Source organism: Grammomys surdaster, unplaced genomic scaffold (assembly GCF_004785775.1).
Source record: "Grammomys surdaster isolate TR1022 unplaced genomic scaffold, NIH_TR_1.0 125750, whole genome shotgun sequence".
NCBI classification, from domain to species: domain Eukaryota; kingdom Metazoa; phylum Chordata; class Mammalia; order Rodentia; family Muridae; genus Grammomys; species Grammomys surdaster.
The window spans coordinates 2,493,447-2,506,979 of NW_021620582.1; the positions used below are offsets into that span (position 1 = coordinate 2,493,447).

The window sequence follows — 13,533 nt, forward strand, 5'->3', positions numbered from 1 at the left end:
GTCACTGTCTACTGCTATGAAGAGACCATGACCACAGCAATTCAAAGAAGCATTTAAGGGGCTGGAGAGATGGCTCAGTGGTTAAGAGCACTGACTGCACTTCCAGAGGTCCTGAGTTCAAATCCCAGCAACCACATGGTGGCTCACAACCATCTGTAATGGGATCTGATGCCCTCTTCTGGTGTGTCTGAAGACAGCGACAGTGTACTTATATATTTAAAATAAATGGATAAATCTTTAAAAAAAAAAAAAAAAAAAAAGAAGCATTTAACTGGGGGCTTGCCTAGACTCAGAGGGTTAATCCATTATCATCGTGGCAGGCAGGTACTGGATAGTAGCTGAGAGCTACATCCTGCTCCATAAGCAGAACCTGGGTCTGAGGAGGGTTTTTAAAACTTCAGAGTCCCAGTGACCCAGTACTTCCAAGGCTATGCCTCCTGATGCTTCTAATCCTATCAGAGTTCCACTCCCTGATGACAAAGGATTCAAATGTAGTGGCCTAAGGGGGCTAGCCTTATTCAAATCACCACACCTACATACACTTCAATATTTTTTTTTTATAGTTTTGCCCAAGGAAAATGACTAAAATTCTAAGGCATAATACTACAACTTTATTCAGGAAATTATTACACAGGGCTGATGCAAAACAGATATCCACAGAGTTTTATAAATCTGATAGCTACACTTCCAGAAGAGACGCAGTCATTGCAAACAAGGAATCGACAACAGAGGGGTTGTGAAGGCTGCAGTGTGTTGAGCAAGCTTCCCCATTGTCTGTGGTGGAGGTGGTCCACTGAGCAGGAGGAGAAGGTGGCCACGGAGAATCCATGCTTCCTGGTTCTGCCTACATTCAGCTCAGTGGTAGGCCTTGCTAAATTCCTGGAGGGCCCAGCGTTTGTTCTCGGCTGCCAGTCTAAGCTGAGTGTACTCCTTCACCAGGTTCTCAAAGTCTTCACCCAGGACCTCATAGGTGTGCAGGACCAGTCTCGACTTCTCCAAGTCCTGCTCTTGGAGGTGAATGGCTCCCTCCAAACGGTCCCTAAGAGCCCCAGCAGAGAAAGTTCAATAGAAGGATGTAAGTCCTCAAAAAACAGACCTGAACAAGTCTGAAGAACAGCTGGGTCCAGCTCTTGGGGGTTCTTACCTAATTAGGCGATGGACTTCCACTTTCTCAGCGCTATAAGTGTCAGACAAGATCTTCAACTCTTCCATCCTGACAGAGAGAGAAAGAAATGGAACATGGAAGATCCCAAACCAAGGAAGAGTTCAGGGGCTGGCAAGATGGCTGAGTGGGAAAAGGGCTTGCTGCTCTAGCCTAATGATTTGAGTGCAATCCCTGGAACCCACATAAAGGTAGAAGATGAGACCTGGATCCACAGAGTTGTCCTCTGACCTCTATATGCACTGTGGAGCATGTGCGTGCTCGCGGCACACACACACACACACACACACACACGCATGCCCACACACGCACACAAACGCACTCCTTAGTGCTCTCTCAAAGTAAATAGGAATACCTAAGAAGTTGGGTGCTGGAAAAATGGCTCAGTGGTTAAAAGCATTTATCACTCTTGCAGAAGATACAGGTTCAGCTTCTGGCATCCACAAGGCAGCTCATAATTGCCTGTGACTCCAGTTCTAAGGAATCTAATACCCTCTCTTTATAATTTATTTATTTTTATACTCATTGGAGTTCTGCCTACAAGTATGTCTGTGTGAAGGTATCAGATCCCCTGGAACTGAAGTTACAGACTTCATTGAGCTGCCATGTGGGTGCTGGGAATTGAACCAGGGTTGTTTGGAAGAACAGCTCATGCTCTTAATCTCTGAGCCATCTTTCCAGACCATGACACCCTCTTCTACCTCTGTGGCCACCAGAGGTCATACATGCAATCCTAGATATAGAAGGAGGAGGAAGAAGAAGGAGAGGAGGAAGAGAAATCAAAACAGAACTTTCAAAAAAGGAACTGCTAACTCTGTTACAGAGGCACACACCTTTAACCCCAGCACTCAATTGACAGAGACAGGTGGATCTCTCAGTTCAAAGTTAGCCTGGCCTATAAAATGAGTTTCAGGTCAACCAGTTTCTTTTTTTGTTTTTGTTTTTGTTTTTCGTTTTTTGTTTTTTTCCGAGACAGGGTTTCTCTTTATAGCCCGGGCTGTCCTGGAACTCACTCTGTAGACTAGGCTGGCCCTGAACTCAGAAATCTGCTTGCCTCTGCCTCCCAAGTGCTGGGATTAAAGGCGTGCGCCACCACCACCCGGTCCAGGTCAACCAGTTAGCCAGGACTACATAGTAAGACCCTATTGCTGGGAAAAAACAAACAAACAAACAAACAAACCCACAGTCAAGGTACAAGGATAGAGAGAAAAATCACTGTGAATCCCCAAGCAACTGACCTTACAGTAAAACACCCATTTCACAAGGCTATAAAATAAATAAATACTTAACAGTGTCACAAGTTTTTAGAGTAACATCAAGAAAGGCTAACTATACTACTGTGGGACACTTGCTGGGACACACCGGTACTAGGCGTGGTGAAGAGAGTGATGAGGAACAGGGCTGGAGAAGTGGCATGAAGAAGAGAGTCCCTTTGATCCACCAGGCTCACAGCTCACCTCAACTTAAGGATCATAGCGTTGCATTTGATCTCCAGGTACTGGGCATTGATGCGGTCTAGCTCAGACTGAGTTTTCAGCCGGTGCTCCTGAAGAAGCCTCTGCAGCAAACTGAGGCAGCGGAGAAGCACCTGAACCCCCAAGATAAGAACAAGCAAGGTGTAAGAGAAGAACGCCCTTAGCCGAAGGAGTCCTGAGTCAGATAAAGGGGAGCAGGCCACACCCAGCACACCTGGGAGTAGGTGGCCCTCTTCTTCTCCAGAAGTACCAGCTGCTCCTTCTGCTGGCCCTTGGCCTCCAGGCACTGCTGCTTCTCCCTTACCAGGACCTTGGTCAGTGTCCACACCTTCGCTGCTTTCAGCTTGTCTCCATCAGAATCTAGGCACAGAGAAAGGGTCAGGGAAACTTCCAATGGACACCGCTCTGCAGGGGCCTTTGCCATCCTACATCCAAGTCATGCTTCTCCCCTGCGTTTCTAACAGTGTCTGCATCTTATAGTTAGGTTCTCACTGTATGGTCCAGGCTGTCCAAGGAATTCAAAGGAATATGCCTGCTGAAGCCTCGGAGTACTAGGTAACCCTTCGGTTTGGCTTGGTTGTTATTGATGATGTTGTTGTTGTTGAAAAAGGGTCTCTCTGTGCAGCCTGGCTGGCCTGGAACTCCATATGCAGAACAGTCTTGGCCTCAAACTCAGAGGTCCATCTGCTTCTGTGTCCCAGAGTGTTATGGTTAAAGGCATGCGCCATCATATCCAGCTTATTTGGATTTATTCTGAGTTATGTAATTGTGGGGGGAAGATCTGTGCATGTGAGCGCATGCAGAGGCTAGGTTTTCAGTCCTCCTACAACTGGAGGTACTGGCAGTTGTGAAGTGTGGGTGCTGGGAATGTCTTCTACAAGAGCCTCTTAACTAATCAGTCAATTCTCCAGCCCAAACTTTGAATTCCTTTCTGTACATGGTTTTTATGTGTTTATGGCAATGTAGACACATGAGTCCAGAAGAGGGCTCCAGATCTCATGAAACTGAGTTACAAGCACTTGTGAGCATCCTGACAAGGGAGCTAAAATCAAACTCAGGTCTTCTGGAACAGCAGGAGCCTCTTAGCCACTGAGTACCTCTACAGCCTGCAGTCCTACATTCTTAAACCACAAAATAAAGGTAAGAGGGACACGGATATGCTGAACTTCTCTCTTTGCCATTCTGACCCTTCTGAGGAAACAATTCATCTTTTCCTGAAGCGAGAGATCATTCAGCAAAGGAATCTTGACAAAAGTCTGTTCTAATCCCACTACCAAGGAAATAAACATTTCCGATTCTAAAGTCTCAGAGTAGTCTAAACTAGGCATGGTAGGTCATGCCAATAATCCCAACATTTGGGAGACTGAGGCAGGATTGCCAAGGTTTGAGACCAACTTGGGTAACACAGTAAGTTCCTGGCTAGACAGTCTAGAATACAGAGTAAGACCTGTTTAACACCCACATCAAACTGAAAAAGCTGGCTAGCCAGGGAACTGGGGGCACTGAGGAGGCCAGAGTGGCTCGCACCTGAACTGGGGTCATGGTAGCACAGCAGAGTGAAGCATTTCCTCTTGAGCTGTTCCTCCACCTCCAGCTGGAGCCGAGCCTTCATCCACACAAAATCCTAGAGGCACACAGACCATTAGCACAAGGAAGACCTTCTCAGCGAGTATGAGAACACAGCCTCACAAATAATCAAAGAAACGGCATCAAGAGAGCCGGGAATGACGGTACACTAATCCTAACATTTGGGAGACTGAGGCAGGACAGGGAATTTAAGGTCAGAGACTATATGAGACCCTGTCTCAAAAACACAAATTGATAACACTAAGCCAGCCAATTATGTTATATCCATATAGAGGAAGCCTACCAGGAGTTGTTTATCCTTGCCATACTGGGGATTGAAACAAGGACCCTGTGCATGCTGGGTACGGGGCTAGCTCCGGGGCTAGCTCCGGGGCTAGCTCCGTATCCTGGAAGTGCTTTAAGCTGATACAATAAAGCTATCAGTCACCCAGTGCCTACACACTGTTCACAGTGCTAATGGAGGTATCCTTCTATTTCTTTATATTTATTATTGTTTTTTTGGGGGGAGTTGTTTGTGGTGGTTTTTTGTTTGTTTGCTTGAGACAGGGTTTTTCTACATAGTCCTGGCTATCCTGGAACTCATGCAGACCAGACTGGCCTCAAACTTACAGAGATCTGCCTGCCTCTGCCTCCAAGTGTTAGGATTTCTTGTTAAAAGATTTATGTTTATGTCTGTTTGGGGGAATGTTCACACCTCAGTGTAGGTGCCCATGGAGTCCAGAAGTAGGTGGACCCCGGAGCTGGAATTATAAGCAGTTATGTCCTACCCCAGGTTGGTCCTGTGTAAGAGCAGTATGTGTTTGTACTCATAGTGACTGAGCGTCTCTGCAGCCTTAGCCTCTACTCTTCAACTACCTATGCTGATTTGAGTCCTTTTGTTTTTTTAAAAGGCAGTCTCATGTAGCCCAAGCTGCCCTTAACTGAGTAGCCAAGGATGATGTTGAACTTGTGGGTCATGAGTTTGAGGCCAGTCTGGCCTACAGTGATACCCTGTCTAAAACAAACAAACAAACAAACAAACAAACAAAGGGATGGGCCAAGGCTGCCCGAGCATGTCTTTGTTCACAGTGCCCACTCAGGAGGCAGAGGCAGGTGGATCTCTCTGAGTTCAAGGTCAGCCTGATCTACACAGAGAGTTCGTCCAGCCACAAGGACAGAGTTAGGCCTGTCACCCAAAAGAGTTTTTAAAAGGGGGAAGACTGCAGAGATGGCTCAGTGGTTGAGAACACTGACTGTTCTTCCAAAGGACCCAGGTTTGTGTCCAACTTTACAACAGCTGTAGCTTGTTCCAGGGCATCCAGCCCCTTTGTCTAGCCTCTGCAGGTATGCGGTGCACAGACATACACACAGGCAAAACATTCACATATATTTAAAAACTGAGACAGCAGAGAGTAGAATACCATTGGCATTGTTTATAACATTGCGTTTCACTTTCAGTCTCCGGCTGAGAGGCAGAGCAAGAGGACAGTGGGGACTTTGTCCCTGCTTGGAAGTATCTCAGAGAGACGCACATTGTGTGGCCATGGTAGCTGAGGCTTGTCACCTTTACAAGTCAGCCTGGTGCAACAGGACTACCTCAAGTAAGTGGGGCACGCCAGCTGACAGAAACACTACAGGGGCTGGGCAAATCATCTAAAATTGTCTGTCACAGACTCAGATGTGGACTCCATGAAGGAACACCAGCTAACCTAAAGAGGGCAGTGATGCAGTACCCAGCTTACCCCGTCTGTGGTGGTTTGTATATGCTTGGCCCAGGGTGTGGCCTTTGTTAGGTGTAGCCCACTATGGGGGTGGGCTTTAAGACCCTCCTCGTAGCTGCCTGAGGACACCAGTTTTCTGGTTGTCTTCAGAACAAAATGTAGAACTCTCAGTTCCTCTAGCACCATACCTGCCTGGATGTTGCCATGTTTTCAGCCTTGATGATAATGGACTGAACCTCTGAACCTGTAAGCCAGCCCCAATTAAATATTGTCCTTTATAAGAGTTGCCTTGGTCATAGTGTCTCTTCACAGCAATGGAAACCCTAACTAAGACATGGTTACCACATACTCTTGTTTCAAACAAGATGAAATGCAATTCTAGACGTAGTATTTCAGACCTTCTTGTCTTCTGTGTAATGTCTTCCTTGAGTCTGACCATATGATATGTAGCATTTTCAGAAAAACAGTAAAGCTTAATAAGAAAATTTTAGGGGGTGGAGAGATGGCTCAGCAGTTAAGAGCACTAGCTGCTCTTCCGGAGAACCCTCATTCAAGTCTGGCACCTACATGGAACTCCAGTTCCAGGAAATCGGATGCCCTCTTCTGGTTTCTACGTGCACTCCACACATGAAGTGCATAGACAATTAGGCAAAACACACATAAACTGATGATGATGATGATGATGATGATGATGATAATTTTTTTAAAAAGGAAAAAACAGAAGAAATGTTAGCTCACAGAAGCCTTGGGTTTGATCCCCTAGCACCTCATAAATCAAGCATGGTTGTGCACACTTGTAATCCCAGCACTTGGGAGGTGTAGGCAAGGAGGATCCAAAGTTCAAAGCCAGCCTGAAATAAATAAATGAGGTCCTAACAAAAAAGAAAAGAGAGCCGGGCGGTGGTGGCGCACACCTTTAATCTCAGCACTTGGGAAGCAGAGGCAGGTGGATTTCTGAGTTCGAGGCCATCCTGGTCTACAGAATGAGTTCCAGGACAGCCAGGGCTATACAGAGAAACCCTGTCTCGAAAAACCAAAAAAAAAAAAAAAAAAGAAAGAAAGAAAGAAAGAAAAAAGAAATAAAAGAGAAGAGAGACAGACAGACAGATACTTACTACACAAGAACTTAACACATTTGACCCAGTATCTATTTCCCACCTGCGAGGGTGGCATGAGCTCCAGAAGGTCAGCCTTCTCCAGCCCTAGCAGTGGGGGCCTCTCCGTCTCCTGCCCAGGACCTGAGAGTTGTGTCAGCTCAGTTACAAGCAGCCGTTGTTCAAGGGTCTCATGAAACTGAAAATAAAAACAAAGCAAGAAAAAAAAAAAACAAAACTATAAGACTTTTGACTTAACCAGAAAGTGGTGTCACATAGCACTTGAGATTCAGAGGCAGGGGGATCTCTGTGAGTTCCAGGCCAGCCTGGTCTACAAAGCGAGTTCCAGGGCAGCCACACAGAGAAACTCTGTCTTGAAATAAAAACAAACAAACAAAAAAACTTTCAACTTGGCCTTTAATCTCAGTAATCAGGAGGCAGAGGCAGGCAGATCTTTGTGAGGTTGAGGATAGCCTGGTCTACAAAGCCAGTTCCAGGCCAGCCAGGGCTATACCCTCTCAAAAGAACAAAGGAGAACTCCATCCCCGAGTCTTCCATCCCGATCATCTCTTCTCACACACTTCATGGTCCTCGAGTCAATAGCCACCGCAGAGAACTGAATTCAGTGAGCTGAATTACTAGGGTTCCCTCTACCTCCCTCTCCCCCTGTCCAGTCTTCATTTCTTTCCTCCTTCCCTCTCTCCTTTTCCCTCTTCCTACAGGGGCTCACTGTGTTGCCCAGGTTAGCCCCAAATTTCTACATTCTAGCTCTTTCCACAGCCACACAAGCCCTGGGTAACGATCATATGCTGCCATAACCGGCTAGCCAAGTTGTTCTCATCCCTGGACCTAATGCCTACCTTGTTTCTCCGGCCTCACCTTTTTGTCTTTGGAGGTTAGGTTTGTGTCTTTGGCCTTTACGTAGTAGTCCACGAGCAGCTCTTGGATAACTCTCTGTAAGATCTCATACCTCAGCCATTCTGTCTTACGAAGCCGAACTTCACTCCACGCCTCAAAACAAAACAGAACCCGTCTAAGACCGTCTTTCTCTAAGACTTTCCCTCTTCCTGCCATCCTTCCTCCCAGGGGCCTTACCTGAGCCTGCTCCTTGGCCAGCGCGAGGCTTAGGCCACTCTCATCCACGTGCTGGGACAGACTGAGCAAGAGCTTGCTGAAATATGGATTCTTTATGAGATCCTCCTCTGTCAGGGCACATGGAGGAAACTGCTTGTCACACACTAAAAATGACAGACAAAGCAAACACATGGACTCCTTGCTTTATATAACTGGGCATAACTTTGCTTATTTCTAAAAACACAAAACAAAACCCTGTTTTTCAGTAGGAAAATTCTCTAAATATAATGCAATTTAAACAGAAGAATAAGGGAAGCCAGGAACGATGACCCACATGACCCACACCTGTAATCCCTGCTCCTCGGGAGACCAAGGTAGGAGGGTCCTTTAAACACAAGACTCTGACATCAGCCTGACAACATAGTGAGATGTTGCCAAAAATAAATAGTTGCTGGCTGTTTAGACGGCTCAGCTGGTAAGGATACGTGCAGCCAAACCTAATGACCAGGGTCTGCTTCCCAGAAAGCACAGGGCAGCCTGAGAGCACCAACTCCTCAAAATGTCTCCTGATCCCTACACTCCAGTGCTCACATAAACAAACAAAGAAAAGCAAATAAATAGAACAAGTATTTGGATGTGGTGGCACACACTTGGAATCTCAGTGTTAGGGAGAAGGAAGCACAAGAGTTGGGAGTTCGAGGCCAGCTTGGGCTACATGATCTGCAAAGGGGCCTAGGTTACATTGTGAGACCCTGCCTCAAAACCTAAATCACAAATAAACCAGAAATGACCCTCAAATTAGCAAGCATTTACTTTGTATATGAAGACCTTAACCAAAGGATACGAGGGAGTAACTAATGATGGTGTGTGTTGCCAGGGACTTGGGCACGCCAAGCAAGGGCTTTCCCGTGTGCTACATACAGCCTAGCTCCAAAGTTAAAATCTTGGTAAATAGAAATGTAAGGAGTAGGGGTGTGGGTCAGTGGTAGAGCATGTGCTTGCTGTGGACTTGGTTGGCTCCCAAGCTCCAAGAGAAAAAAAAAAAGAGAGACCTTTTAGTATGGATCACCACAGTAACCAAAATACTTCATTCATATGCTTACTAGAAACTTTGCTTTTTTAAAGTTTTTCTATGTAGGCTGGCTTTGAATTTGTCATCCTCCTGCCTCAGCCACCTAAGCGCTGGGATTACAGGCATGCAACACAAAGCCTGGCCAATATCATTAGAGTTCTTGAGGAAGAGGGGAAACAGACATGCAAGTTCCAACTGTGGAGACGGCCTCACTCATTCACACAAGCAAGGCTGAGAAAGGAGAAGCAAGAGATTAACTGACCCTGTAAACAGAGCCCAGTGACCCTTGTAGGCCGCATAGGTATAAGAGGACACGGAGAGGTCGGTGTCCTTTGGTTACTCCATCTCTCTCCGAGGGGGCTCTGCTGACATCTTTTACCATTCTCTAACATACACACGCACGCACACGCGCACACGCACATGCACACGCACACACACACACACACGCACACTCATGCGCACTCACGCACACACACGCACGCAAACACGTTTATTCTTTGGAGTATTATTATTATGTTCAAAGTCATTTTAGAGAATAAAAAATAAATCTTTTATTTTCGTTTTCAGGCACAAAATTGGGTGTGGTAAGGCATACTTATAATCTCCAAACTGTGAGGTGGAGGCAGGAGAATCAGAAGTTTAAGGCCAGCCTGGGCTACCAGAGAAACATGAAAACACAAGTAGGAAAGAAGCCTTTAAGGGACAGGCCAGCCACCCTTCCCTTAGCAACAGATTGCCAATGCACCATGGCATGCAGCAGCTACTGCAGAAACAGGCACTGAGTCAGCACGAGCAGCTGGTCCAACCTGCTGCTTAGTAAAATGCCCCAGAACCTCCTAGACTCTCTACTCTCCTCAGAAGCGGGGGCTGTGAGTGAAACCGTTCTAGTGGGCCTTGTGAACCTTCTTCATCTCAGGAGCAAGGGTCTAGATGAGACCCCTGGAAGAGTCGTCAGGCCATGTGCGGGTGGGGGATGAATAGGATGGCCTCTATTGACTCATGGGTTTGAATGCAGAGCCACAGGGAGCCGCACCATCAGGAGGTGCGGCCTTGTGGAAGCCTGTCACTGTGGAGGCAGACTTTGAGGTCTTATATATACTCAAGCTATGCCCAAGGTGAGACACAGTCTCCTTCTGCTGCCTGTAGATCAAGATGTAGAACTCTCAGCAACTCCAGCTCCATGTCTGCCTGCATGCTGCCATGGTTCCCACCATGATGATGATGGACTGAACCTCAGAAATTAAGCCAGCCCTAGTTAAATGTTTTCCTTTATAAGAGTTACCATGGTCACTGTGTCTCTTCACAGCACTGAGACCCTGACTAGGACACACCCCTTACCTTGCTGTAGTATCTCCACGCCTTCTCCAGGTGAGCAGAAATCTCCGGATGCCATCTGGTTTTCTTGGTATCTGTATGGAAACAAATGGGAGAAAATCCAAGTTGAACAAACCCCTGACTGCTCCAGCTAAAGCTACCATAGGCAGTCTCACAAGCCCAGCCTGGGCTCGAACTCTGTGCCCCTGAGGCAAGTCTTGAACCTTGACCCTCTTCTTCCTGGGTGCTAGGATTAAAAAAGTTCATGCCGCCGGCAGTGGTGACGCACGTCTTTAATCCCAGCACTTGGGAGGCAGAGGCAGGCGGATTTCTGAGTTCGAGGACAGCCTGGTCTACAGAGTAAGTTCCAGGACGGCCAGGACTACACAGAGAAACCCTGTCTCGAAAAATAAAAAAACAAAAAAAAAAGTTCATGACATAACATCTGCCTCAGAGATGTTTCTTATAGAGCAGGCCTGTATCAGACATCAGGATCCCCAAATTCTTTACCATTTTATGGACAAACGTACAAATAAATATCAGACTACTTTACATTCCAAGAACAAAATGACTCCCAAGCTGTCCAAAAGATGACTCTCCTAGCTTCACCCCTACCCACCCAAATCCACTAAGGTCTAAAGGAAGGTGTCTTCCTACCACTACCATTGTGCTTGAACTACAAACTGTTGTTCTCATGTTCCCAGTAACCTGAGGGGTGGGGGTGGGGGTGAGGGTCCAAGTGTGCCTTTTGCCCAGTGATAGCTCAGCTATGGAATATCACACTGGTTTTCTGGTGATTCTCTGACAGCGTCATCTCATGGAAGAACTGTTTGTCTGGGAGCAAGAGTGAAAGACACTTGAACTACACCAGCTTTTCCATTAACGACGTTCCTAGAGGAGAGGCCATACCACAATGCACTGCAGAGTGGTTAGTGTGAGGACATAGCTATGGGTGTTTTGCCAGAACCTGGAGCACCTTAAAAAGAATGTCATCAACAGACAGCAATGAGAAGAAACTCAACAGGAACACAAACATCGCCCGCTCATTCTTTCCCATTTATTGCTTTCCCCTCTCCTCCAAATGGCAGCTGAGCCTGAAGCAGCCCCTAGTCTGAAGCTTATTAGGACTTAACGCTTCATGTCCACAGAACATTGGTTTATTCGCTCCTTTTATGAGTCACATGAAAGCAACTAGCCGTTTGATTTGTAAGGTGGTCTAGAGGAATCAGCTGAGGAGGCGCAATGCTAGGCATTAATTTGTGACTCTGCCACCCCAATGTTTTCCGTGTGGGTTTAAGTGAAACGCTCGCTTTTCTGGTGCCAACACTGTTCCACCTGCAAAACCGCGATAACGATTCTTGCCTTGCATGAAACATCAAAAATTAATAACAATCAACTTGTCAACAAAAGCTATTTGGTTAAGTTTTACCAATAAGTTCTGTTTTACCAATTCAAAATGTTGTTGAACTATACCTACAAATAAAGTTTTGCAGGCCAGTTAGGCACCCAGCCACGAGGGTTTCAACCGCTCAAGGGTCTCAGCGGAGCCGCCCGCCTTCTGCGACCACAGGACGTGACCTCAGGCTACATCCCCACCCCGCGCAGGCAGCCGGGGTCACACGCGCAGGAGCGCCGAGTGCCGAGCTCTGACGCAGGCGTGCTTCGAGCCCTCCAGCCGTCCCTGCACGACGCAGATTGATAGTTCTGTTTTCATAAGAGGTGAACCTTACAAGGCCGGAGATAATCAAGATGCAGAACGCGCTCTCCGGCGCCGACCTACCGTCTGGGCGCCAAGGAGTCCTAAGGGCGAGCGCGGCCTCGGTGCAGGCTCGCGGTCATCGAGCGCTAACCTGCACAGCTCGCCGCCGGAGCTATGAGGCCGGGGCCTGCCCAGGATGGGCGCTCCGGGCCAGCGGAAACACAACTGGTCTTAAATCAGTCCGGCGCGGGACGGGGCGGGGCCTCCGTTCCCGCCTGGCGCAGCCCCGCCCCGGGAGCCCGCGCTCGGCGCAACGGTCGCGGTAGCCGCTCCGAGCCTAAAGTCGGAACTTCGCTCATTTAACGTAAGAAAGACGAAGGATATATAGAGGTGACAGCCCAGCCCAGAAGCTTAGGCCTGCCACTGTGGTGCTCGAAGGTCGAGCCAATGTGTTGTTGGTATCAGAGATCTTCCTGTCTCTGCCTCCACCAAAAAGTTCACGCCACGGCACCCGGACTGGTTTTTATTTGTAGATGTCGGCGAGCGCATGCGCCTTATGTGGGCTGTATCCACGGAGGCCAGAAGAGGGAGCCAGAGCCCTTTGAGCCGATGTTACAGGTGCTTGTGAGCTGCCGGATTTTGGGGTGGATTTTGGGTTCTGGGACTTGAACTCAAGTCCTATGTAAGAGAAGTCACCCACTGAGCCGTCGCCCCAGCCTCAACTCTTGAATTTCTTTCTTTCTTTTTTTTTTTTCGAGACAAGGTTTCTCTGTGTAGTCCTGGCTGTCCTGGAACTCACTCTGTAGACCAGGCTGGCCTCGAACTCAGAAATCCGCCTGCCTCTGCCTCCCAAGTGCTGGGATTAAAGGTGTGCGCCACCACCGCCCGGCAACTCTTGAATTTCTTAACTTAGCCTCCTCCGCTCTCCCTTTATTATTATTTTTTTTAATCACGTTTTATTTACTGTGTGTCCTACATGTTCTGTGGAGGTCAGAAGACATAGTGGGAATCAGTTCTTCCAAGCTCCAGGTTCTGAGAGTGAACCGTCATAGGCTTGGCGCCATTGAGCCATGTTAACTGCCCTGCCCCACCCCCCCTACTCATTTCTCATCCTTCACTCCTACACTGGTTTGTAAAACTAAGGGTACCCAATTAGGAGGTGATTTCTTTTAGAAAATAAGATGGGTACTTCGTCCTGTACTATATTCATCCTTCATCCTGTCTACTCTGGAGGTTGAGTTAGGAAGATCTAGAGTTCAAAGCTAGGCCTGGGCACTATGCTAAAGTTGCCCATCTGAAAAAATAAAAGTTTTATATGAAATAAACTCCTTCAAGGTTAGATCTCTTTTTACATTT

At 47.4% G+C, this 13,533-nt stretch overlaps 1 protein-coding gene across 1 annotated transcript; it reads right to left on the reverse strand.

The window, feature by feature from the left end:
• Positions 1 to 588: 588 nt before the first annotated feature.
• Haus4 (HAUS augmin like complex subunit 4) lies at positions 589 to 12,369 on the reverse strand. Its single transcript, XM_028788487.1, has 10 exons — positions 12,259 to 12,369; positions 10,503 to 10,573; positions 8,114 to 8,256; positions 7,898 to 8,029; positions 7,083 to 7,217; positions 4,165 to 4,261; positions 2,852 to 2,997; positions 2,620 to 2,750; positions 1,145 to 1,213; positions 589 to 1,039 (listed from the first exon to the last, which is right to left on the reverse strand). Exons 2-10 carry the CDS (start codon positions 10,555 to 10,557, stop codon positions 856 to 858), a joined length of 1,092 nt encoding a protein of 363 aa, XP_028644320.1. The 5' UTR covers positions 10,558 to 10,573; positions 12,259 to 12,369; the 3' UTR covers positions 589 to 855.
• Between the last annotated feature and the right edge of the window lie 1,164 nt (positions 12,370 to 13,533).